The sequence below is a fragment of the Salvia miltiorrhiza genome, unplaced genomic scaffold (genome assembly GCF_028751815.1).
Source record: "Salvia miltiorrhiza cultivar Shanhuang (shh) unplaced genomic scaffold, IMPLAD_Smil_shh original_scaffold_419_1, whole genome shotgun sequence".
NCBI classification, from domain to species: Eukaryota; Viridiplantae; Streptophyta; class Magnoliopsida; order Lamiales; family Lamiaceae; genus Salvia; species Salvia miltiorrhiza.
In genome coordinates, this window is record NW_026651545.1 from 58,898 (window position 1) to 84,374 (window position 25,477).

At 35.2% G+C, this 25,477-nt stretch overlaps 5 protein-coding genes across 7 annotated transcripts; 1 reads left to right on the forward strand and 4 right to left on the reverse strand.

Annotated features, from left to right (window-relative positions):
* Positions 1-804: 804 nt before the first annotated feature.
* Positions 805-2,075, reverse strand: LOC131004520 (STOREKEEPER protein-like). Its single transcript, XM_057931224.1, has one exon. It carries the CDS (start codon positions 2,012-2,014, stop codon positions 962-964), a length of 1,053 nt encoding a protein of 350 aa, XP_057787207.1. The 5' UTR covers positions 2,015-2,075; the 3' UTR covers positions 805-961.
* Positions 2,076-6,033: 3,958 nt separating this feature from the next.
* Positions 6,034-11,680, reverse strand: LOC131004517 (formin-like protein 3). Of its 3 annotated transcripts, XM_057931219.1 has the most exons (8): positions 11,402-11,679; positions 10,947-11,237; positions 9,465-10,158; positions 8,704-9,388; positions 8,422-8,627; positions 8,061-8,296; positions 6,856-7,740; positions 6,034-6,344 (listed from the first exon to the last, which is right to left on the reverse strand). In XM_057931219.1, the coding sequence occupies exons 2-7, from the start codon at positions 11,073-11,075 to the stop codon at positions 6,868-6,870; spliced, it is 2,823 nt and encodes a 940-aa protein (XP_057787202.1). In that variant the 5' UTR covers positions 11,076-11,237; positions 11,402-11,679; the 3' UTR covers positions 6,034-6,344; positions 6,856-6,867. The 3 variants fall into 3 exon arrangements, with proteins under 3 accessions (XP_057787202.1, XP_057787204.1, XP_057787205.1); XM_057931221.1 differs by having other exon boundaries at positions 8,704-9,379; positions 10,947-11,680; XM_057931222.1 differs by having other exon boundaries at positions 10,965-11,678.
* Positions 11,681-15,963: 4,283 nt separating this feature from the next.
* LOC131004524 (uncharacterized) lies at positions 15,964-19,606 on the reverse strand. The gene is made up of 5 exons (XM_057931227.1): positions 19,549-19,606; positions 19,357-19,456; positions 17,845-17,895; positions 16,745-16,821; positions 15,964-16,196 (listed from the first exon to the last, which is right to left on the reverse strand). The coding sequence occupies exons 1-5, from the start codon at positions 19,551-19,553 to the stop codon at positions 16,079-16,081; spliced, it is 351 nt and encodes a 116-aa protein (XP_057787210.1). The 5' UTR covers positions 19,554-19,606; the 3' UTR covers positions 15,964-16,078.
* Positions 19,607-20,819: 1,213 nt separating this feature from the next.
* On the reverse strand, positions 20,820-21,888 carry LOC131004525 (agamous-like MADS-box protein AGL104). Its single transcript, XM_057931228.1, has 4 exons — positions 21,646-21,888; positions 21,216-21,269; positions 21,091-21,109; positions 20,820-20,945 (listed from the first exon to the last, which is right to left on the reverse strand). Exons 1-4 carry the CDS (start codon positions 21,828-21,830, stop codon positions 20,880-20,882), a joined length of 324 nt encoding a protein of 107 aa, XP_057787211.1. The 5' UTR covers positions 21,831-21,888; the 3' UTR covers positions 20,820-20,879.
* Positions 21,889-23,515: 1,627 nt separating this feature from the next.
* LOC131004551 (uncharacterized) lies at positions 23,516-24,205 on the forward strand. The gene has a single exon (XM_057931259.1). It carries the CDS (start codon positions 23,516-23,518, stop codon positions 24,203-24,205), a length of 690 nt encoding a protein of 229 aa, XP_057787242.1.
* Positions 24,206-25,477: the final 1,272 nt, after the last annotated feature.

A 25,477-nucleotide genomic window follows, 5' to 3' on the forward strand; every position in this document is an offset into this window, starting at 1 on the left:
TATAGTAGTACAAGCCTTCACAAATGTATATCTCTCAGATTTTGGATATAGAAGCATTATGCAAAAGAGACATCACCGGAAACGACCCAACAAATTAGCCTATGAACTTAATGAAAACTGACCAACATCCACATATAATGTAAAGCTGTCTGAGTTCTGAAATTGACCATCATCCAAAGACTTGAAACGAATCGAATACGAACGAGCAGGGAACTTAGCTAAGCAAAAGGTTCCCCAAAATGTTAAATCAGTAAACTCCCTCAAATGTAAACTAAGGCAATTGTGGCATAGTAATTTACAAATATAAATTCATAAAATGCGATCAAAGCAGAGATTCATGGACCAAAAGCAATACTAAAAATGCTACTGCAAACAAAAGGCTTCAAGAACTCCCTCAGTCTAGATCAAGATACAATTGGAATAAATGTGTTCCCAAGCAGAGGAGAGTTGAATATGATGGGAAATTTATCAGCTTTCGAAGTAGGAACATTAACAATAACATGTATTTTAGCAAATCCAGTTAGTGCATTTTAGGATCTTACCATCAAGATCTAGTCATGATTCATCATCTATCTATCAATTTTCACTTTCGCAGTCATACTATAAAAAACAAGCAGTAATGTTCAGAAACAAGTAGCTTCATCAATAAGCATATCAAGAACTAACTTCATCACAGAAACAATTATAAATTAACTAACTAAAGCAAGAATTTGAACATATACTCAAAAACTCCATTATCCCAATCAAGACAAAGAATCACAATTAACTTAACAAGTATATCAAAAATTAAATTCATCATAGAAATTAGAAACAATGACAGATTAACTATTAACTTAAGCAAGAATTTGAACATATACTCAAAAACTTCATTATCCTAATGAAAACAAAGAATCACAATTAACTTTAAAAGGGGAGTATAAAATAAAGCACAAAAATACCAACTTAGCAATTGTCAACCCTATCATTGATCCAAAGCCATTTCAACCTGTTCCTTCATCAACATCAAAATCTTGTAACTCAGCTCACTCTCCTCCACAAGCAACTGCTTCCACTTATTATCCAATGCCTTGGCCTTCACATTCCCGATCAAACTCAACCTCTCCCTCAACAAACTCATCCCAGCCACGGGAGCAACGAGGGAGGGGAAGTTCGCCTTCATAGTATCAAAGGACGCATTAATGTTCGGGTACTTGGACCAAAAGTCCTCTCCTTCGCCATCCCTTTCTCTCTCCACAGCCTCTCTCTCATCCACCACATCCTTCTCCACCTTCTTCTTCGCATTCTCACTTTTCCCCCAAATCCTCTTCGAGAGCACGAATGCCGTATCCTCGTGAGGCTTCGAGAAGACAGGGTCCGCGCCCTTCTTCAAAGCATTCAAGAACCTCTTCTTCATCCTTGTAATCTTAGTCCTCAGCTGATCCCTCGAGAAATCCACCTTCAATTTCCCCTTGATGAAGCTGTGAAACGCCCCCATATCCGCGTTCGGGTCGAAACCCTTGGCGGTTTTGAATTCAATCATCCCATTTAGCACGGCGATCTCATCCTCGTTACTCCACAGCCTATTGATACACCCCAGCCCACCCCCACCCCCACCCCCACCCCCACCACCTCCCGCCGGAGTGGAAGGAGATTTCTTCTCCTCAATTCTCGAGCTCTTATAGCTCCTCAACAAATCCTCCTGAATCTCATCACGGCTGCGCTTCGATGAGGAGACGGAGCCCTTGCGGATCGGCTGTAGCATGTAATTGGAAGGGGAGCCGTCGGAATCGGCGTCGGAATCCAATCTATTACCTCGCGAGGCCGATTTGGGAGCTGATATTGGGGAATTGAGACTTTCTAGGGTTCGTCGATTTGGGGCTTCCTCGGAGGAGGAGCCCGCCTCCGTTTCGTCGTCGGAGGAAGATTGCGGCTCTGATTCGTCTTCTTTTTCTTCTTCTTCGCCGGAGGATGATTCCTCTCTCTCGTCTTCGTCTTTGGAGGGCTGATGAGAGAGAAAGGAGGATTTGGGAGCCATAGTCTCTCTGTGTGTGATGAGGTGAGAAGATGGAGAGTAGGGTTTGAAATATTTATATTGATGAGATCAAAAGTGGTGCCTTTTAATTTTAGTTAAGGATTCTGATTCCCAATTAGATTGATTTGATTTAATTATCGAGCACATTATTTTAAGTAATTTGTTAGGGTGGTGGCATTGGTAGCTCCTTTGCTTCACTAAGGAGTTGGGAGCTAGCTCCCTTCCATTGCAAATTGCCATGTTGGCTCAACTCCCTAAACCCAACTCCTACACATAGAACCCAACTCCATGCACATAAAGCAAGAAAATTGTGGGCCATGGCTACAAATTATACTTTTGTTTCAATTTTTTGTTTTGTTTTTTGTTTTTTTTTGCATGTTTTAAACTTTGAATTTATTTAATGAAATTATTGGCAAATTTGTGCTCCAATTGCATTTAATTTCTTTTTTTTGTTTCAAAATTTTCGTTTCATTTAATTTTTTTTAAATGAGCATGCATTTCAATTTTTTGTTTTTTTTTTTGTTTTTTGCATGTTTTAAACTTTCAATTTATTGTTGCGAAATTATTGGCAAATTTGTGCTCCAATTGCATTTAATTTCTTTTTTTTTTTGTTTCAAAATTTTCGTTTCATTTAATTTTTTTTAATGAGCATGCATTTCTATTTTTTTCTTTATAATGATATAATTTTTTATTTTATTTTATTTTAATGTGTAATTCTTTTATTTATTATGTGTAATTTTTTTGCAAGCAACCGACACAAGCTTGTTTGCTAAATTATTTGTAGTTTTATTAATTATTTTATTTCAGTTTTCTTATCTATATATACTTCAAGTTCTCAGTATTGCATACCATAACTTATCTTCTCTTCTTTGTGTTTATTTCTTGATTCTATTATTCATTCCATGATTGTGGCAAGTATTAAAGCAAAACGTAATTGGTGATTTTTTTTATTTCTACTTTTATTTATGTAATTTTCGTTTGAATTATGTATTTTCAATTATTAAAATTCTCCTTTAATTTTTAATTTTAAGTTCTGTTGATGAATAATATGCGCAAATATATGCTACTCATTAAATCAAATTAAATTATAATAAAATAAAATTAAATTAAATTTTAATAGAATTAAATTAAATTAAATTAAATATATAATTATCTTGCATAATTTAAATGAAATACACATTTAAATTGATGATAATACATTTAAATGTGTATATATATAATATTAAAAGATATGGTGGGACCCATAAAGGAGTTGCTTTTGTAGGTTTATTGTTGCAGATGTAAGTTTATAAAAGTTGGTAGATTTAAACTTTTGATGTGGCGCTGATGTGGCACATAAGGAGCTGCCTTTTTCTTCAAACCAATGCCACCACCCTTAGTACGAGGTGCATAGATTAATAATGTCTTGTTTAGGAAAATTATATTCGACTACTTACTGTTTTTCAAAGGGTTAATAGTGTTTTATGTCCCGAACTTTCAGCATTTTCTATAAAATATCTCGAACTTTCATTTTCTCCTAATAAACCCCAAACTTTCAATTTTTTTCATAAAATATCCCGTTATACAAAATTCGAAGACGAAAAGATGAAACTCCGAACTTTCAACGTTTTCCAATAATGCTGGCTCCTAATATGATTTTCCAACAATAACAGTCCTCAAAGTATTTCATTCGGCGAGATAAATCATCTTTTCGTTATCGAATTTTATATATCGGGACATTTTATGGAAAAAATTGAAAGTTCGGGGTTTATTAAGAGAAAGTGAAAATTCGGGACATTTTATGAAAAACGCTGAAAGTTTGGGACATAAAATAATATTAACCCTATATATAAAGAATTGTTGTTTTAGTGTTTATAAAAATTTATCTTCAAAAAAAATCATAAATTCACACGACAAAAGAGTATAAATTTTAGTGTGTTTAAAACAATCATCAAACTTCTTCTCATCTTTATTATCCTGATACGTGTTAATTTAATTCTTTGATTCACTTTAGCATTAATGTATTGTCAAATAATAAATTCATCTTTATTATCCTGATACGTGTTAATTTAATTCTTTGATTCACTTTAGCATTAATGTATTGTCAAATAATAAATCTGGACATATTAGGAATATACTTGTATAATTTTCTTTTACAATGATTTTCTTAATCATTGTGTAGAATTCAATCAGCCTATATAACTTGTTATATTATGCATCAAATAATAAAAATTCTAGAAAATCTTTTTTACTAATATGCATAAATAAAGTTTTAGAAAATTTTTATTTCTTAATAGAAACCTAAAATAAAAACAGATGAATATTTTGATGGACATTTTAACTAGTTAATAATGATAGTTGATAAAAATATGTTGTTAATTGATATTGGTCATTGATTTAACTTAGATACAACTATGAAAAGTCACCTTTATTTGAACAATTATAGTACTATCTTTCTTATATAAGTTAAAAAAATTATCAATATTATCTTTTAAGTTATAAAAATATTAGTATAATATAAAAAGACATTTAACATTAAAAAGTATAGATTACTTATACTTTTAAATAATTTAGTTAAATAACTATTGTCGTGCATCACACGGGAGCAAAACTAGTTATAGTGTTTAAGTCGTAATTTAATCAATTCCAACTCCAACCAAAATAAATTTATATGCATATACGGGTAAGGTCTTGAAAATGAACAAACATTAAACATTATTCGATTATTTGAGTGAGTTCACACTTTATCTATCTTCTTTCATTTGTTTTATTCAAAACAATTATAATTAAGCATAATGTAATAATCTGGAGGTCAGACTCGAGTCCAAGATATTATGCGTTCCGATTTTATTTAATATATTGGCCGTTTTCCCTTTCAAAATAATATAATTAAGCAATTATGTTTATGTTTTATATTCTATCATTTGTAATATTCAAATCAATTATAATTAAGCAATTATCTCTAGGGCGGTAAATGAACAGAGCTACTTGCAAGCTATTCGAGATTCGATTCAAAAAAAGCTCGTTTGAAGCTCGATTCGATAGTAAACGAGTCGAGTTAGAGCCTGATTTCGAGCTTGAGATTTTTATTGAACCGAGCTCGAGCTGACAGTACTCGGCTCGTTGAGCTCTCGAACATGTTCGGATTCGATTGTTCACGAACATGTTTGCGAGTCTGTTCACGAATCTTCAGTCGAGTTAGTGCACGAGCCTTAAACGAGTCGAACTCTAGCTCGAGTAACTTATTAATTAACAAGTTTTTCCTAAATTTATAATGAATTCGAGCTCGAATATTATATATATGAACATCTAATAAGCCGAGCTCGAGCTCAAGCTCGAATTCAACATTATCGAGTATCGCCCGAGCCGAGCTCGAGCTTGGTAAATGGGTGACGAGCCGAGCTCAATCAACAAGATAGAAGCTCGAATCGAGCTCGAGCCGAGCTCGAACACCCGAATATTTAAACGAGCCGAGCTCGAGCCTGCTAGTATTCGGCTCGGCTCAGTTCTGCTCGTTTACGGCCTAATTATCTCTATGTTTTATTGTACAACCTCGTATTGAATTACTCAAATATATATATAAAAGAATTAAAAATAGGATACTCGCGCATGCACGGGCGATATACTACTACTCCCTCCGTCCATGAAAGAACTTCCTAGGAGGGAGTGGCACGGGTTTTAATAAAATGTTGTATAGTGTATTGAGAGTGGAGAAAATGTTGTAAAGTGTATTAGGAATTGTGAAAAATATTAATAATTTATTGTGTTGTTTTAATTAATGTTATTTGAGTGGTGGGAATTGTCTTTGGTGGGGTATTGTCCCAAAATAGGAAAAAGTAGGAAGTTCTTTCGTGGACGTCCCGAAATAGAAAAATAGGAAGTTCTTTCGTGGACGGAGGGAGTATTAGTTAAATTATTATATTTTTGAATATGTAAATATTTTACGAATACAATTATAATATTCGCTCCAATTAGTAAACATTCTTAATATAACATGAACAAATCTTAAAAGAAACCAAGGAGACAGCCAAATTAGGATTGGATACAGATAATGAAATAGTATAAATTTGAGACTGTGCTATACAACCTATAACAACAAATTCGGATTTGAGAGACAAAAAATTTAAGGTTTTGAACTGAACCTCTTAACAACCATGAAGAACAGGTGTTTTTTATAAGTAGCAACTTTGTAGATCAATTCTTCTGCATATGTTCACAAAAGCCATCAATCCCACAACTCTTCACACTGTGTATGTCTTCTGTCATTGTGGCTGCCCGTCGTCCTTGGCCTCCGATGCATTGAGCCCGTCCCACGACAACCGAGTTTAGAAAGTCCAACATCTTCAAACATGACCTAAAATAAAAGAGCATAGAAACTTGTGTTATCGGTGAACTTCTATCGGACATGTACACGTACTACATCTATTCATTAATTCTGTGACGCGTGACGGTTGGACCTCACCATTTTCCTTGACTTTTCCCATTTCCCATAAAACAATATGGTGGGCCCATTAATTTCCCATAAGAAATGGTGGGCCCACTAATTTTGTAACGCGTGACGGTTGGACATTGCCATTTTCCACTCCCATTTCCCATAAAAAATGATGGGTCCATTAATTTTGCGACGCATGACGGTTGGACCTCACCATTTTCCACAACTTCTCCCATTTTCCATAAAAAGTGGTGGGCTCATTAATCTTGCTACACGTGACGGTTGGACCTTACCATTTTCTACAACTTCCCAGTTCCCATAAAAAATGGTGGGTCCAACTGTCACGTGTCGCAAAATTTATAGGACAATATACATGTATTGAATAATTTCTCATGTGTTAAGTAAGCATATTGTCCCCTTCATTTTTGCGTACCTTGGAAAAAGATTAGGTATCATCTTCAGAGCTGAATTCATCGTCAAGTTGGCGCGCCCTCATTGCTGGAAACAGTCGCGACTGCATCTCATGCGTGGTCTCGGAGGCCGGGGGTGATCCTTGAGATGGTGAAGGTGATAATGATGGTGAGAAGATGTCTTTCCTGTGCGTCTTTGGCAGTTTTATGGAGCTCTTCACGTCTTGGCACGCCTTGTCCACCATTAATAAGAAGTCACGGACGATCACAAAGAGATGCCCCCCGTCGTCCCTGCCTGCCCTACCGTGGAAGTAGTCTCCAGTGCTCTTCACTAGGTCCATCACTCTCTTCTCCTCCTCCATGAGCCATGCAGCGTCGGCCTCACACTGGTCGATGAATCTAGTGAGGGTTTCAAGAAACTTGCTTTCTTCATCCAAGCTCTTCATCTCATTCTCAAGAAAATCTTTAGTCTTGAAACGGGACTGGCCGAGTTTGGTCACGTACTCACTTATGATCTCGCGGTCAATCACTGCTGCCTTTTTCACGTTCAAGAGGCCGCTGCAGAGGCCGGACACTTCTTGAAGGCCGAGGCTCCGGTAGTACTCTTCCGTGTCATGGGAAGGATCCTCGTGAAGATCTTCTGTCATCACACTGGACAAACTCCCGCCCTCCCTCATTCTACGAGCAGCTCTTACTCCTTCTCCACGAATAATTTCGTGGACAACAAAATGCAGCAGTGTGGTCTTCCCATCCGTTCCTTTCACATCCGAAAGTTTCAAGAGCGTGTCGAGCTTGAATGCCTGAGCACCACCACGGTAGGTGCCATCATTCATTCGGTTGCCAGTTTTCAGAACAGCTTCCAAGAGTTTCAGGAAGAGTCTGCTGTTTTTGAGCTCGTCACACGCAGCCTGAAAAGGGTGATCTAATGTTTATTCATCAAAACCAACACTTGACATTTAAAAGTACACGAAACTAAACAAGCACCGCAATGCATGAGTCGAGCAACATGTTTCAAGAGCTTTAACAAGTACCAAAACCAATGGTAATGAAATGCATCCCTAGTCAATGTTCATAAGATTATTTCTCTTTACATAATAAATCATCAGATTGGTGCAACGTACCAACAAAATGAATTTCTCCTCATAGAATTCAATATGCTTTCATATATGTGAGGAAACCTTTTATAAGAATTCAACATAAAATATATCCATGGGGACTGCATACAAACCTCTAAAGTTTGTAAAGATTGTTTGACTGAAGTGAAGTCCTCCTGAAACGTGCTTACGAACAACAATGACTCCAAACGTTTAAAGGCAAATGGGATTTCAATCAAGGCCTTAAGAAATCTCTCAGCTGGGCCAATTAGATTAAGATCTCCAGTATATAACCTAAGCTTTAGTTCTTCGTCCGCCGTTGGTGCCATTTTCAACAGATTTTGGATGAATTCTGATGGGAGCTCATTACCTGGTCAACAAAATATACAGACTCCATCAAGAAGTTTGAAAAGAAAAAACTAATTAACAAACATGTAGAATTTATTCACATCAATTTATTTCTTGAAAATAATTGAAAAATCTTGTAAACACCACCTTCTATGAGGGCATCACAGACTTCTTCTGATGTCACATTCAATGCTTTTAGAAGAATTGCCAAGTTCTGCGATTTTTTAGCATCGATAATCTGAATAAACTGCGGGGTAGAAGAAGATTCAGATGAAGTTGATTCTTTTCTTTTATGTTTCTTCTGATCAGCTGCTGCATATCCAAACAGAGCTTCCATCATCTCCTCATCAAATCTGAAAGTTTCGAAAACAGTTACATGATTCACATGACAAATGCGGAAACAAGAGACAATCCAGTGCAAGTACTTACTGAAAAGAGCCAGCTTTGATCTCATGCCAGACCATTGAATGATCTGGGCTTGCCATAACCTTGTCCCAGAAGAATGGCTTTAACTTGGCTTTGGGGGCTACGGAGTCTTCCGAAGATACGGACTCATTTGTTGAATTACGTCGATGCTGGGGTCCCAACGCAGGGGGTTTACCAGGAGGTGCATTAGGAGGTGGACGACCGCCTCTAGGAGGCGGTGGAGGAGCTGGAGCTCCGAATACCGGTGGAGGAGGAGGTGGCGCCACTGCTGGTGGAGGTGGTGCTGGTGGTGCAGGTGGTGGTGGTGCTGGTGCCTTTGCTGCTGATTCTGTAGCTCCTTCCACAACCCCTGCTGCTGCTCCTGCCTCGACTCCCGCTGCAGCTGCTGTTCCTGCTCCCATTATCCCCATGGAAGAACCACCACCACCACCAGCTGCTGCTGTTGTTCCAGCTCCAGTTCCAGCAGCAGCCGCAGCAGCAGCAGCAGCGGCTGCAGCAGCTGCCGCTGCTGCTCTCCCCGGAGGAAGTGGTAATGGGATTTTCACATATGCCTCCCCATTATCATCTAGCAGTGGAGATACAGCTTGAGATGCAGCACTGTAAGCATCGACTGAACTGCCAACAGTCGAAGTCGCCTTGAAATTGAAACTACTCGGTGTACCCATCGGGTGATTGTTTTCTGTAGAACCTGGAAAGTTATACCATGGCTATGAAGAATGAAACACATTCGTATGATAAAAAGCACGACCATGATTCTACAATACCTGGAGAGTCAGTACCATTGAAGTTGAGAAGAGGCTTGTCGTCTCTCTGCACATCTTTCGGCTCATCTTCCCTCCTATCTTTATTTACACATAGAAACAAGACTAGTGCTGCAAGAGCAATTCCTGCCATTGAACTTGCAATCACAGCACCTACAAGATACATTCTGTTATCATTAGCACTGTCTTGTGAAGCCATAGGTGTAAATTTTTTCATTTCCACTGGAGGGTAGTCGATATCTAATGGTGAAGGGTAGTCGAGATCAAATGGTGAAGGATAGTCGATATCTGATGATTCTGATTCTTCTGAAGTAGGTGAAGAGGGTGATGCAGAATCTGAGTCTGAAGCAGTTTGTAAAACTTGGCGCATGCCAATTTTACGCCTCAGGTACCTTCTTGGAATACCAGCCCAACCAGAAAACAGATTTTGGCATTCATCAAGTAAAATCCTTTGCTCGTCATTTAAGACCTGCAACGGGAATTTTCTGTCTCTCAAGCATTTCAGAATTGTTATCCTCTCCTTTGGAGGCAGATCAGCTATAGCCTTCTGTATAGTCCTTTTCACTGACAAACTCGAACCAAATTCGACGCTACTGTATGTTGTAACAGCTGAATGAGATAGACCTGAACCTAAGTTCTTAGCAGCCTCGGTGCTATATTTCAACTTCTTACTACAATAATCCCAAACTTGCTCGGCCTGTCAGAAAATACCAACAAAACAACCCTGTTACGCTCTATACACATAATTTCATTGATATCTAAGTTCAGAAAAATGTAGTCCTTCATATAATCATATTCAAACAAATTCAAAAAGTAACTCTTGTTAAGATTACATTTCACAATGACACACACTTTAGCTTGAATTCACATTCTTGAAACCTAACCGAGCGGGATAGGAACAGAAAACTCCTTTTTATTAATGGCACAAATTAAAATTACTAAATTCTGTTTCATTTATACTTCTCATTTGGAGTTTTGAGGTAAACAAACATGCAGATAACCTTTAGCATCACAGATAAGTCCAAAATTATAAAAATTTAACTCAATCTACTCGAGCAAACTGAGATACATATTCAAACATGAATAAACTACACGAGACAGGTTGTAGTTTGTGTTTCGTTAACCAACAAAGCATATATTATTGCAGAAAAACTCATACATTGCTGAAACAAATAAGCATCATAGATAACCCCTTTTCTACAAAAGCACCAAAACAAGTTCATGTTCTGCAAAGTAAATTCCATCGACTTGGGCAAGTAAAACTTCACCCAAACTCACACAAATGCATGTATTTATTGCACGAGACGCGTTATAGTTTTGTGTTCCTTGACAGTGATAGAGAAGCATTTTTTTCTCCAATCAACAGAGCATATATTATTGCAGAACAACAGATACAATGGCAGAAGCAAACAAACATCATGCATTCTATATAAGTACCCAAAAAAAAAAACAGAAAAATCATAAAATAGCGATGGATTTTCAAACCGTATGATGATCGAAAACCTGAACTTCGCTGTCGAAAGAGTTTTCCCCTAATTCCCTCTTTCCATCCGAATCAATCGCTGCAAAAACACAGATAAAAACAATAAAAATGGCCACAAATCTGGCGCCCATCGCTTTCTCAAACAATCAATAATCCATTTCCCTCAGAGCTGCCTTCCTCATTTTGATTGAACTCAAACAACAACGACACGCATAGCCCCATCATCTACAGCTAGCTATGCATGCGCATAAACAACAAGAATTTTTTTTTTCTTCCTGCTTTAATTTTGAGCCCTAAAACAATGGGAACGAGAAAACATGTAACGGAAGTCTTTCAGCTAATTCATCCGAGAAAACTCCGAAAAAAATAAACAATATTTTGTTTTGTTTATTGGGGGGGTTCAATTCAACGTCACAAAATTCCCAACAATGCTTCAACGCCCAAAATATGGCTGTACCTCTTCGTAACGGAACCCAGAAAAATGTCCTTTTTCCTCAGGTCCCCAAACTGAAGAAAGGGAAAAAATTGAGCCGTTAATCTGAAAATGGAGTCGGATTCACGGTGGTGTGAATCGGATAGGGTTCTTTGATGTGATTCGTGAAGAGGATTTTGGGGGAAAAAGAAGCGATTTGGGTTAGAAATCGAATTTCTGTTGGGAGTTTTGTTCGTTGAAATGCTGCATGTAATTCGGAGGTGAGATGGAGAAATGAACAAGACAATGACGAAACAAAGAAACTTACTACAACAAAGAGAGAGAAGAGAGAGAGAGGAAATTATAAAAATAGTATATTTTATATATGTTGTTATCTAAATTATTTTTTTTTTCTATTTTTTAAGATGAAAATTTCCACGTATTGGTTGAGTATATCGTAAACGTCTATGTAATACTCAATAAAATAGAAAATTATTTAAATTAATAGTCTTTTTTTTTAGGGTTAATAGCCAGAAAATACACGAACTTTCATCGGAATTGCATATTGCACACGACCTTCAAAAATAGCCAGAAAATACATCACCTTTTAATTTAGTCGCAACTAAATTAAAAGGTGATGTATTTTCTGGCTATTTTTGAAGGTCGTGTGCAATATGCAATTCCGATGAAAGTTCGTGTATTTTCTAGCTATTAACCCTTTTTTTATCCCAACTTGGACCAATTAAAAAATTCAATAATTTTTAATAAAATGATAGTAAATTTTTAAGAGAATATTATAAATGAATATTATGATAATTTGTTAAAATATTTAATTTATAACGAATTGAATGATAGATGAATTTATTTAATTTCAAAATACATTAAAACATTATTTTCCATTATTTTTGCATATGATCTAAAATTATAATTGTTGAAATGAAGAAAATACTCTATATATTAATAAATTCCTAATTTATCGATATATTAATATTTCTATATTAATGAATTTATAGGTCCCAAAGGAAATTAATTTATACTATGTTTTAAAACCTATATTTTGATCAAGCGGCAGCGAAGAAGGATTTTTTGATTAGGGCGTATACGCACGAGGATGAAAATGGGGTGTATTTTGTATGCAATTTAACGATGGAATAATTTCGTAATTAAAATTAAATTATTTAAATAATTAATAATTTTAATTTCGAAATAGTTCTATTGTTAATTTTTAATTATTTAAATAATTTACATTCTTTAGTTTTAGCCACGGCATAATTCTGTCGTTAAATTTAAATTATTTAAATGATTTATATTCTTTATTTTTAGTTAAGGAATAATTTTATTGTTAATTTTTATTATTAAATAATTTATTTTTTATTTATTAACTACGGAATAATTATGTCGCTAAATTTTAATTAATTAAATAATATAAATTCTTTATTCTTAACTATGAAATAATTCTATTGCTGAATTTTAATTATTTAAATAATATATATTCTCTATTTTTAACTACAGAATAATTCTGACGTTAATTTTTAATTATTTAAATAATATGTATTCTTTATTTTAATTATGCAATAATTTCATCATTAATTTTTAAATTATTTAAATAATTAATATTCCTTAGTTTTAACTACGGAATTATTTTGTAGTAAAATCTTATGACATATATTATGTAGCTAATTCCGTCGTTAAAATATTTTCGTAGTAGATTCGATGAAAATTTTATCGTTAATTATCGAAAATATAAATCGTTGTTAATCTGTCGTTAGTCCATTGTAATTTTATGACGAAATTTATTTTTGTTGTTAATTCCGTCGCAGTTTACCTTTTTTTTGTAGTGTTTACGGTACATAATTCTTTCATGTTGGATCTATATTGTATTCATAAATAACTATATAATTAAATATAAAATATTTGTGTCAGAGTTTCTAACGTTTAATTTCATTGGATAATGCTCATGTTCGACTTCAATATCACAGTTAATGGCATATTTATAATTGAGTTAAGTATTAAATAAGCCCCTAACATAGATGCCCTTATCACATTTAGATCCCTATAGTCGAAGTTGGGCCAACTAAACCCCTTTAACTGCCTAATTTCGAACAATCGAGCCATCGCCTCTAATGTCTACTTAACGCTATCAGTTTTTTTTTTTTTTTTAATTTTTTAAAATTTGAATAGGTGGGCCCCACTCTTCCACCATTTCTTTTCATTTCCTAAATTTCCATTCAGCTCGGTGACCCCTCCTCCCCGATCTACGGGCTACATGACCGGCTACATCTCCCTCACCATCAGCAAGCTCACCCGCCTCTCCAGCCTCACCATCGCCGACTGGAAGGGCATCTCCGGCCCCATCCCCCTGCATCGCCTCCCTCCCCTTCCTCCGAATCCTCGACCTCATCGCAAACAAGATCTCCGGTGAGATCCCCGCCAATATCGGCCACCTCAGCCCCCTCAACGTGTTCAACGTCGCCGGCGCCTCAGCGTGCTCAACGTCGCCGACAACTATCTCTTCGACACCATCCCCGCTCGCTCACCAACCTCTCCTCGCTCATGCATCACGACATCTGCGACAACCAAATTTTCGGCACCATCCCCAGAATTTCGGGAAACTGAGGATGCTGAGCCGGGCCTTGCTCAGCAAGAACAAGCTCAACGGCTCCATCCCGGTCTCGATCTCTTACATCTACCACCTCTCCGATTTGGATCTATCTCTGAACCAACTGGGGACGCAGGCCTCGCCGACCAAAATAACTACCTCAGCGACGGCAATGTGGACAGCTTCAGCGGCGTGGGCGACAACGGCATACCTTTTGGCGGCGGCGGCGGCAGAATGGGCGCCAACGGCATACCCGACATACCTGGTGGTGTTGGCGTAGGCGGCATTATCGGCACCACGCCTCAAGGTGGCCTTGCTGGAGTAGGCGGTGTTATCCCTAGCGACGTCAGTAGCTTCGACGGCGCTGGTGGCGGCTTCTCCGCTGTTGGCGGCGGATTCCCCTGGCGTAGGCGGCGGTACCGGCGGCTTGCCTTCCCCTTGAAGCTTTAATTGTGGGGTCCACTGAATAAAAAAAGAAAAAGAAAAAACGAAAACAAACAGCGTCAACTGACCATTAGAGGCGAGGGCTCGATTGTTTGAAATTAGGCAGTTTGAAGGTTTAGTTGGCCCAACTTCGACTATAGGGATCTAAATGTGATAATGACCTCTACATTAGGGGCTTATTTGATACTTAACCCTTTATAATTTTGGAAATGGTTTCTTGTGATATTGTTTGTATTCAAATTAGAGACTAATAAATCTTGATTGAGATTAATAGATCTTAATTAAACTGGTCTTCACGTGCATTCTCACATGTGAACATATTTTCACGAAACTTTATCATAATCTTGTCGATGTGTTTTTTATATTGTTCGCATCCGGTTTTACGTGATGATAAATTAATATGTGAATAGATGAGTGATATTTTTATGTCAAAATTTGTAATCATTATCAAATTATACATGACAATGTTATGTAGATTCCATTGTCATAAAATAAGATTAATATATGTGGGCAAAAGTTTAGTAAATGCCAAATTATCAAGAAAGTTAAATATATTTTTTACATTATCAAACAAATAGATCTTGAAATTGGAAATCCAAAGTAGCATTTGTTTTAGAATTAGGAACTATATATTTGATTTATATATTCCAACCAGTCCGTATAGTATAATGTATAGTTTGATTCGAATGGAGCAAATTTTATTAGTAAAAAAGGAATTCACATATTTTTCAAATCTAAATTTATTTATTTTCAGGCAGGAAATGAAAATATAGAGTTAAATTTTGAATAAATAAATCAAAATAGAAGGGGGGAATGAGATATAGTATCCTTTTTAAAATATAAAACCTAAAACATACCCACCATTTACAAAATAATAAATTATACCCATTTAGGACATTTTTATCTGTATGTACCATTTCGTGCATTGTTCGACACTGAAGCATTGTCGAGCATAGACTGTCGAGCATCGAGCGCCGAGCAATAGTTCAATTTGAACTATTGCTCGACACTTGATCATCGAGCATTGAACTGTTGAGCACTGAATCAATTCAAATATGAGGCGAACAGAGGCAAAGGCGCGGCACGGCGAGACGAGACAGAGGAGCGGCTCGGTGCGGCGCGACACATCGAGGCATGCAGAGGCACGCCATGCAGATCTGGAGAGAAAGAGAGAGAGAGAGAGAGAGAGAGATATGGAGACGGAGGCGCAGCGCAACGCGTCCAGTCCAGGTGGGGGTGCACGTGGCGAGAGGCGGAGGGAGGAGGGGGGAAGGCGGCAGAGAGAGAAGATGAGAGGGATGGGGGAGAGATGACTGATGAGGGGACTCACGTACTAGGGAATTTCTTTTCTTTTTTAAGGGTATAAATATTAAATTTAATAAAAAATATGTAGTATTTATGTATTTTAGCTTGTGTGGATATATTTTTATTTTTGTCCAGAATAGGTAAAACCTACTATTAACCCAAAAAAAAAAGATAAAAAGTATATAAAATGCCTAATCTATTCTTTGAATGTTTACATAGTATTTTCGAGTGATATCATTCCACTGTAAGTCTGTAAGACTACATAATTCAAATTGATGACATATATACCCATTTGGTTGTTTCACAAAAGCCAATAATAATATAATCATTGTCTTGCATAATTTATCTTATTTTATCAAACAAATTATAAAATTTCAAAGAATCCCATGCTTATTCCACAGCATTTGTGCTTCAATGAAGCCTAGGCTAAGATGAGGCCCTGCAGCTAAGCTTGTACCACTTTGATTTTCATCCAATATGGTTGAATTCATCCTGAAAAAGTAAATTAATAAAATCAAGTTTAGATAGTGGAGAATATTGATATTTTAAGATAATATTTAAATTATGATGTATAAATTATTAGCATCTAGAAAAAGAAAGCAAATTTATATACTATAATTTAAGGAGTAATTTCACCTAAATATACGATTTTCACTTGAATTTGATTTTTGCACGGGAATTAAATAATTTTTCTTCGAAAGGAGAGCAAACTCTCAATTATTTTAATTCTTTATACGAGTGTCAAATGTCCTCAAATTAATGTTGAAGTTGACGCCTTAAATATTTATATAGCTTAAACAATGTAATTGGATATTTAACTTTAGTTAGCCACAATAACATTAATTTGGAAAGAATTAATAACCGCGCGTGAAAAATCAAAATAATTGAAATATTATGTATATTTGGAGACACAATTTTTAGTTCATATACAAAATAAAAAGTGGATGAAAATTTGTGTATTTGATTGCAATTTTCTTATAATTTACAATATTATCTTAATTTAAATAAATAATTATATGTTAAAAGAACTAAATAGTTACCCGGTTTGGTTTCTTTCAACAGTCTGATCAGTTAATGAAGTTGCATCATCCATTTGCATCGATGATGCTGCCTGCACCTAAAATGCAACCCCCTTTTCAGGCTTAACAATAATAATTATATATATATATATATAGGGAGATATATAGGTATATAGGGAGAGGTTCGAGAAAGAACCACTGAATAAAAGAAGAACGAAGAATCATTTTCAGTTATTCGATTATCAAGATCTACGATGAATGCATCATCTTATTGGATAAATGCAGATTATGGGTTTGAATCCTGAAGGGAGCAATTTTTTTTATTTTTTTGAGTGCATTAATTTTAACAGTGAATGCATGCATTAATTTTTACATTTGATGCATTAGATTTGATGGTTCTCACATTCTCACAAATAATGTAGTGTTCTCTAGAATCACACTATATATATATATATATATATTGTAATTACTTTACACTTCATTAAATAAAGAGTCACACACCTTTATACTATCTTACTCTTATACGTAACGGTGCCGAAGAAAGGCCATGTCGATTGAGATGGAAAGAGTAATAAAATGTTTATTGCATAATAATAATAATATCCGTAATAGGAAAAATTGCACCTAAATACACAAACTTTGCCAAAAATCCATATTTGACGCAAAGTTAGGATTTTACATTTTAATACACCAACTTTCGTTGTTGTCTAAATTTGACACGACTTAATTCTTAAAAATTCAAAAAACAACCCATTTTTATAAATAATTATACAAAGACTCACTTATGTTATAATTTGGGACATTTAAACCAAAACAAGATATTTCCTTATGATGTTTTCTTTTAAACCATTTTAGGCGCGGATCAAAGATTAAAAGAAAACATCATAAGGAAATATCTTGTTTTGGTTTAAATGTCCCAAATAATAACATAAGTGGGTCTTTGTATAATTATTTACAAAAACGGGTTATTTTTGAATTTTTAAGAATTAAGTCGTGTCAAATTTGGACAACAACGAAAGTTGGTGTATTAAAATGTAAAATCCTAACTTCGCGTCAAATATGAATTTTTGATAAAGTTTGTGTATTTTCACGCAATTATACCGTAATAATAACTATATTACCTCAACATTTTCAGTCCTTTCATGAACAAGTTGATTTCCTAGCAGTTTGGCCTACAAACAGGATGAATACAAAGTTGATTATATAAATATAATTAATAATGAAGTTGCTTGAAAAATGAAAATCACATCAAATTATTTATTAATATTGTTTGCTAAAAATTCGTTGTCAATGACCGTATTTTATTAGGGATGTCAATGCAGCTCGAAATCCGTGGGCCGACCCGAATAACCCGATAAAATTAGAGGGTTAGGGTTGAAAAATCGCAACCCGAAAAAACCTCCAGCCCGATTAGCCCGCACCCGACTAACCCGGAACCCGATAGGGCTAGCCCGCAAATCGGATGGGCTGGCCCGGTGGACTGACAGAATTGTGACTGATGCATCCAGTTACAACTTCTGCAATGTTTAGATCTATGGTATTTGCTTAAATATATATATGTAGCCTCATTAAAAAAAGTGAAATTAATTAGTTAGAATATATATGTGTGTGTGTGTGCAATCTCATTAAAAAAAGTGAAATTAATTACGAATTTTTTTGTAGAAATTGATTATTAGTATCTCATTAGTTAGAAATTAATTATTAGTATCTCATTTTAAAGTTATACGAATTTTTTTTTTCTGTCAATGAGACGTGCATGGCAAATCCACTAATTATTCAATAATAATTTAGATTGATTCTAGTGCATTGATACATGTTAAATTTTACTATCTCATTTTAATATAATTTTGTTTATGCAATCTTTAATATCTTATATTTTTGCATTTCATGATTTGCTATATAATTTATATATTTAATATCTATGTATATTTTATATATTATACATTAGATCATTAGAAATAATAGAATACAAATGATAATTTTATTTTTACGCCTTTAACATGATTAGCCCGATGGGCTAGCCCGAAACCCGAAAATTTAGGGTTAGGGTTGAAGATTTACAACTCGAAAAAATCTCCAACCCGATTAGCCCGCACCCGACTAACTCGGAACCCGATAGGGCTAGCCCGAAAACCCGGTGGGCTGACCCGATTGACATTCCTATATTTTATACTATACGTTAGAGTGTAAAATAAAGCTTGCATTTTGCTCATTTGAGTTTATTCAGCTCTATTTAATTGGAAATCAATAATCAGTTAAAAATTACCCAAGTTCAACTCTTAAATTACATCCCGAATTTGAATCCGACAGTGACTTTTTATTTATTACTTATAAATATTACAAATATAACATATATTATCTTCGTTGTTTACTTAATATCCAAAGTAAATTTTTCCGACCAATTTAAACTGACGTCTCAAAATCAATTATATGTCTACAAACAACCTGAAAAAGCTCTTTCAAATGCTGAAAATCCAATGAAATCTTCTGTAAGTTTTTTGAAAATTGTGATTCGAGCTATAAAGTGAATAGTAGAGATAAATGCCGACTATATTTATAATATATTGTTAAATTCAAACTAAAAAATGGACATAAAATCAAATTTTGATGTATATTTTTTAAGAATAACTCACCTTTGACAATTGTATACGCTGAATAGCGCTAGCAAGAAACTGCTGGTAAACTCCTGCTTCTAGAGCTGAATTGATTTTCTCAACATTAGGTTCATAATACCTGCCAAAAAACACAAAAAAAAAGAAAAACAATTTATTAATTTCCTGATATTGTAATAATATAAAGAAAATATATACTAGTAAATGTATAACCTCATTTTTTCCTGCGACTCACGTTGTTTCCTGTTGAGTTTGTCTAGTTTCTCTTCAAGTTCCTGTTGGAAAAAATGTTTATTCCATCTAAATTCATTAGTAATAAATTTTAGATTAGGTATTAATTATGTTTAAAATAGATGAATTTAATATATTTATGTATTCTAATTCGATTTTAGATGAATGAACAGTTAATTAATATTCGAAAATTACTAGAACTATTAAATGTAGTAGATTTTATAATGTGTAGGATTTATGGATGCATGTGACCTATGCATGACGACGCGTGGAAGCAGGGACGGATCTAGAAATTTAATAATGACCGGGCGAGATTTCACCGGATGATTCTAATAAAGTTTTAATAAAGAAAACGAGTTGAATCTTGAATAATTATTTGAAATGACACAATTATGACCGGGCGAGATTAACATATATAGATAAAAAAAAATTAAAATCATACATTTATAGGTAACAAAAAAAAATTTGACCGGGCGACGGCCTGGGGTGCCTGGCCTTTAGATCCGTCCCTGCGTGGAAGCTACAAAATGGTGGTTATACCTTGCACTCTTTTATGAAAGGGCACACACCATATTCCTCCGTAGTGTTTGAATTTCTTTATTTACTTATATCATTTATTTCAAAACAAAAAAAAAAACACACATCTTTTCGCAAAAAGACACATACTTTTGTAGTATAAATTATCGCTTTGATTGACAATTAAATCACAAAAGCTCTTGTGAAATCGGTTTTATGTTGAAACTAGCTTCACAATGACACTACTTCAACATACAAATGACAGTTTAAAATATTAAAGTCCATTTTAATAGGTCACTTCTTAAATTTGAAAAATAGTCCATTTTAATTTGACAAATTATTTATAAGAATATAACAAAAATAGTTGAATTAGGTTATTAATTAAGAATATAAAATCATAACATAAAATATTATACGGAAAATTTTTAGTATAAACAATACATTGGTTTGGCACTTTGTGCCTCGACTAATCCCCAAATTATATCTTAAAATTAAGTTTGTAATTATTTATAAAAGAAGACTATAAACACCCATGCAAAAACCAATTTAAACCATTAAATTTCTATTTAAATCGAATTGAAAGTAGTGATGGAATTAGCTAGTGTAAATTACCTCAATACTGAACTTGTTGGCCAGCAAAATCGGCGAGGTGATTGAACATTCATGTCAAGTAAAAAAAATAAAATCGTTAAAAATAATACTAATATTTTGTTTTGCAATATTAATGTTTATTTTTAAATATATATATTATATAAAAACAATAAAGTGAAGGTAAAGCTTAAAAGCATAAGGGCTTCTTACATGGCTATCTTTTCCAGCATTTCACCTTCATACTTCAACTGCTTCAACTTTTGAGACAAGAACTACATAATGAAATTTATTTGTCAATCGTAATAATAATAATAAAAAAAAACAACAATAATTAATAATAATGCTTAGATATGTAAAGATTCTTCAATTCAAAATTTCAAATACAATTTTCAAAAAGCTCGGCAAATGAATATGCACCTCTTCGTGATTAATAGGCCTGCAATACAAACAAAAATATTTTTTTAATATATTTTTTTTAAAAAATAAAGAAAATAAATGTATTTATGAAATCAGATTAATAAATGAATGATTTCACAACTTACCCTCCTCTTAGCTCATCAGGCCTGTCAACAAAACGAAGGAAGATATCCTCAATTCTGCAAGAAAATAAAAATTAAAAAATAGTTCAATTGGCAAACCATGTACAATATTTATAACGTATAGATCTATTAAAATTAAATCTTCTGTCACTTTAATTTAAAACAATTAATTTTGTGTTCCTATTGAGATTTGAAAGTGTAAATATTTCTAGTGTTATCATTCTCATTGAGCTACTAAAATTTTGTTTCAAATTATCAAACATTTAATTTTAACCTTGTTTGCTATAGTAATTTTTTTTTATGTAATCTAAAGGATCGATGATCACGAATTTTGATATCTCCAACAACTAATCAAATTACTCAGAATATACTTAGAGGGAGTTTAATTTTGAGTACAAGCAAATGTAGAGACATATAAAGACAAAAAGGAAACCTTCCGTTGCTAGCGAAGCTCGTAAGGCGGCCGGAGGGCGAAAACATGATGAGGGCGACGTCCGTGTCGCATAGAACCGAGAGCTCGCCGGCCTTTTTGACGATGCCATCCTTGCGCTTCGTGTAAGTGAGTTGTCGGGAAGTAGGGTTGTCGATTCGCCTCATTGCGAGCTTCTTGCGCCCCATGGTGGGTGTCGTCGTCGTAAGAAGAAGAAGAGGAGGAGGAAGATCTCGAGGAAGAGCATAAATTAGAGGAACGATGTGAATTTTGTAGCCATTTATGGGGCCATAAATAAAAGATTATGTACGGCCAAATGAATTAAATGTTGAGCTAAGCTATAATTTAAATGCTCTCTATGTGTGATGATTTGTTTTTTTGCTTCATAGTGATGAGAGAATCTGGTTTGGCTGTGTATTTGAGATTTGGTTTCTTAACAAGTGTTGCCTAGTGTCTAAATGGCCTTTTTTTAAGGAAAGTATTCGTTTGTAATTAATTTAAATTTGAATTTACATTATCAAGAAGCCGAAAGGGGATTTGAATAGCTTTTAATTACACAATCTAAATGCAAAAGGAGTGGATGCTCCAACGGCTTTTGTTTTTCATGTGAACGTCGTAAATACTCCCTTGCTCCGTCTCGATTCAATAGGTCACAAGCCTTAAATACGAATATTAAAAAATAAATAATTTACAATAAAATAGGAGAGTGAAATTAACTTTTGTTGATGATAGATATGTCCAAAAAGTAGGTGAGAGAAATAATGAAAAGATAATTATGTGTGAAATACAATATCATTTGATGTAAATAATGAGTTACATGAAGATATTTGCTATATATGTATTTACTTTCTATTTTAGAAAGTGACCTATTGAATTGAGACGTCTGAATAAGGAAACATGACATATTGAATTGAGATGGAGAGAGTATTTTTTTTTTCTTTTATGGGATATTTTTTTATTTTGATTAATGAATTAAAAAGATTAACTTACTTTTTATTAATTATTATTAAATGATAAAAAACTACATGTTATGCAATAATTGTAAAAACATTTTTTTGTTTTTTTAATTATGGGAAGAGGGAGCGACGTGGTTTGCTTGCTATTTACAGACATGAGTTTGCACCGTTTGGATGTTTATTGAGACAATTGTAAATACCATTATTCAAACACACACACATATATATTAATATATATTTTTATCCAATTACATGTTTCTCTTTCCGTACATTTTTTGTACTTTGCTTGAACGGATGATTTTTGTGTTTTACTTTGTCCGTACATTCAAATTTTATACTCGGACGGATGATTTTTGTGTTTTACTTTGTCCGTACATTCAAATTTTATGCTATGTCGAGCGCATTGTACATTAACCTTAAAATTTTGACACGTAGTTACCTATAATTGTATACTATATTGGTTTAGTATTATTGGATTTTACTTCGATTTTAATGACGTAGACACGATTTTGAAAAAAATTAATATGTTTTATTTCTCCTTCTTTATCGTAATTTAACACGTGTTTAACAATGCCAGATACGAAATTGAAATACCATAAAAACATACCAAATTCAAAGGGTCCTTCATTTCATTGGTCTTGTAATCTTATGTTTTATTTTTTGGGCCAACTTTTTGGTAGTGAAGATAAAATTGATTCTCTTTTTCAATCGGGAGAAGATAAGTTGATAAATGCAAAGGTCAACGGACTATATAAAAAAAATGTTACTATGCACAAAATTAATAAATCTATTAAATCTACAGCGAAAAGTGAAAACATTCCAAAACGACGACGCATAGCCCAAATCTGCGTAACGACGTCGTATAGCAAATTGAATCCATTGATGAAGCTCCATCTCCGATTTCAGCTAATCCATCAATGGAGAAGCACGTTCAGAGGCTCCTCAATCGAATCTCCGTCGCCGCCATAACCGCGGCCACGCTAATCCTCCTCCTCCTCTCCATCCAAACGCCGCAAACCTGCTTCGACCCGTCCGACCCGAACCCGAAGCCCCACACCCGTTTCCCCAAATCCACCTGCGACTTCCACCCCCGCGCCTACACCACCGTCGAGAAGCGCAACCGCCGCGTCTGGTCCACCAAGGCCTGGAACGTCGCCGTTGCCTCCTACGCCTCCTTCTTCGAAACCCTCCGGGCCCGAAACCACATCGCGAACCACTCGCACGTGCTGGTCGTCTCCGCCGGGCCGGGCCACGCGGTCCGGGCCCTCAGGGATTCCGGCGTCGAGGACGTGACGGGGGTGGAGGTGGTGGAGTGGCCGCCGCTGGTGAGCCGCGCGGATCCGCACAATCTGCCGTTTTTCGACGGGATTTTCGATCTAGGGTTTGGCGCGTATCTGGATCTGGCTCTGTTCCCGGGTAGGTACGTGGGGCAGATTGAGCGCACGGTGAGGCGCGGCGGCGTCTGCGTGGTGGCCGTGGAGGAGTGTGGGGCGGAGGAGGTGGCGCAGATTGTGAAATTGTTCCAGAAATCGCGGTTCGTCGACGCGAAGAGCGTGGTTTTGGCCGGGGAGAGGAGGACTAGAATCGTCATGAAAGTTGAGAGTTAGCTACTGAAACTCTCTCTCTCTAATTCTTAATTATTTCTCTGTAAATTGTTGTTGTCTTATCTTTCACACTTGACATAACCTAATTCTTTGAAAACAGATGAATCATTCTTTGTGAAATCAAATTGATTTGGCACATTTGAATGCTTTGTGTGGATTGAGATTCCGTTGAAAAATATGTGTTTAATTATTTCGAGCTTCTTTGTGTGTACATGATTTTGGGGAAAATTCTGCATATTGCTCAGAGGATTTGTTAGGTTATGTTCATGAATTTGAAGGAAGATTCATAGCTATAGTTTAGTGAATTCAATTTCATCAACTTTAGTTTCTCTATTATAGAAGCATACTTGAGTTCTTGATCGTAGTCTTGTTTATGTTCAGTCGAGTAATCAACTTTAGTTTCTCTATTATAGAAGCATACTCGAGTTCTTGATCGCTGTCTTGTTTATGTTCAGTCGAGAGACATCAAGAATTGTAATGAATACGAATAGATGATCCGCGAAGCTGATAGACATAATGTTTAGCTTGTTGCTAGAAAATCGAGTTGAACACTTTAAGGCTATCCCGGTTTCTGCATTATGTCGTGTGAGATCTCTTCATTAGGGTTCCTGGTTTACCTCAAGAATTAAATACGAATAGATGATCTCTGTGAAGCTGATAGACATAGTGTTTAGCTCTCCATGAGATCTCTGTGAAGTTGATAGACATAGAGTTTAGCTCATTGCTAGAATCCGGGTTGAAAGCTTTAAGCCTATCCTAGTTTCTGCATATGCTGTGTTAGATCTCTCCATGAGATCTCTGTGAAGCTGATAGACATGGTGTTTAGCTCATTGCTAGAATTTGGGTTGAACGCTTTAAAAGCCTATCCTAGTTTCTGCATTATGCTGTGTTAGATCTCTCCATTAGGGTTCTTGCTTTACCTCAAGAATTGTAATAAATACGGATTGATGATCTGTGAAGCTACAGACATAGTGTTCAGCTCGTTGCTAGAAAATCGGGTTGAACGATTTAAGCCTATCTCTGTTATTTCATTATGCACTGTGAGATCTCTCCACTGGGGTTCCTGTTTTAGTTGCCAAATCATTTGCAGTAGAAAATTGGTGGTTTATGTTATGATCTCTTTAACATAAAGTGCATGTTGTACCTTTTCTTTTGCTGTCCCCTTCTTTTAGAGATAGTTCTTGGAAATTTTGCTTTAAATCTGTTTCAATCTGGTCATTTAAAGCTGGATTGGGTTCTCATCTTTATTTGTGAATGTTATTTGATCCGCTGCAG

Bases quoted from the DNA above. Each gene is read 5' to 3' on its own strand.
- LOC131004520 (XM_057931224.1), bottom strand. From the start codon at position 2,014: ATGGCTCCCAAATCCTCCTTTCTCTCTCATCAGCCCTCCAAAGACGAA.
- LOC131004517 (XM_057931219.1), bottom strand. From the start codon at position 11,075: ATGGGCGCCAGATTTGTGGCCATTTTTATTGTTTTTATCTGTGTTTTT. The intron at 10,159-10,946 runs GTTTGAAAATCC...ATTTTCTGACAG, and splicing joins AGGTTTTCGATCATCATACG to GCCGAGCAAGTTTGGGATTA. The intron at 8,297-8,421 runs GTGGTGTTTACA...TTTGTTGACCAG, and splicing joins CTGTGATGCCCTCATAGAAG to GTAATGAGCTCCCATCAGAA.
- LOC131004524 (XM_057931227.1), bottom strand. The intron at 17,896-19,356 runs GTGAGTTATTCT...TCCTGTTTGTAG, and splicing joins AGCGTATACAATTGTCAAAG to GCCAAACTGCTAGGAAATCA. The intron at 16,197-16,744 runs GTAACTATTTAG...TTACTTTTTCAG, and splicing joins GTTGAAAGAAACCAAACCGG to GATGAATTCAACCATATTGG.
- LOC131004525 (XM_057931228.1), bottom strand. From the start codon at position 21,830: ATGGGGCGCAAGAAGCTCGCAATGAGGCGAATCGACAACCCTACTTCC. The intron at 21,270-21,645 runs GTTTCCTTTTTG...ATTTTCTTGCAG, and splicing joins AGCTTCGCTAGCAACGGAAG to AATTGAGGATATCTTCCTTC.
- LOC131004551 (XM_057931259.1), top strand. From the start codon at position 23,516: ATGGAGAAGCACGTTCAGAGGCTCCTCAATCGAATCTCCGTCGCCGCC.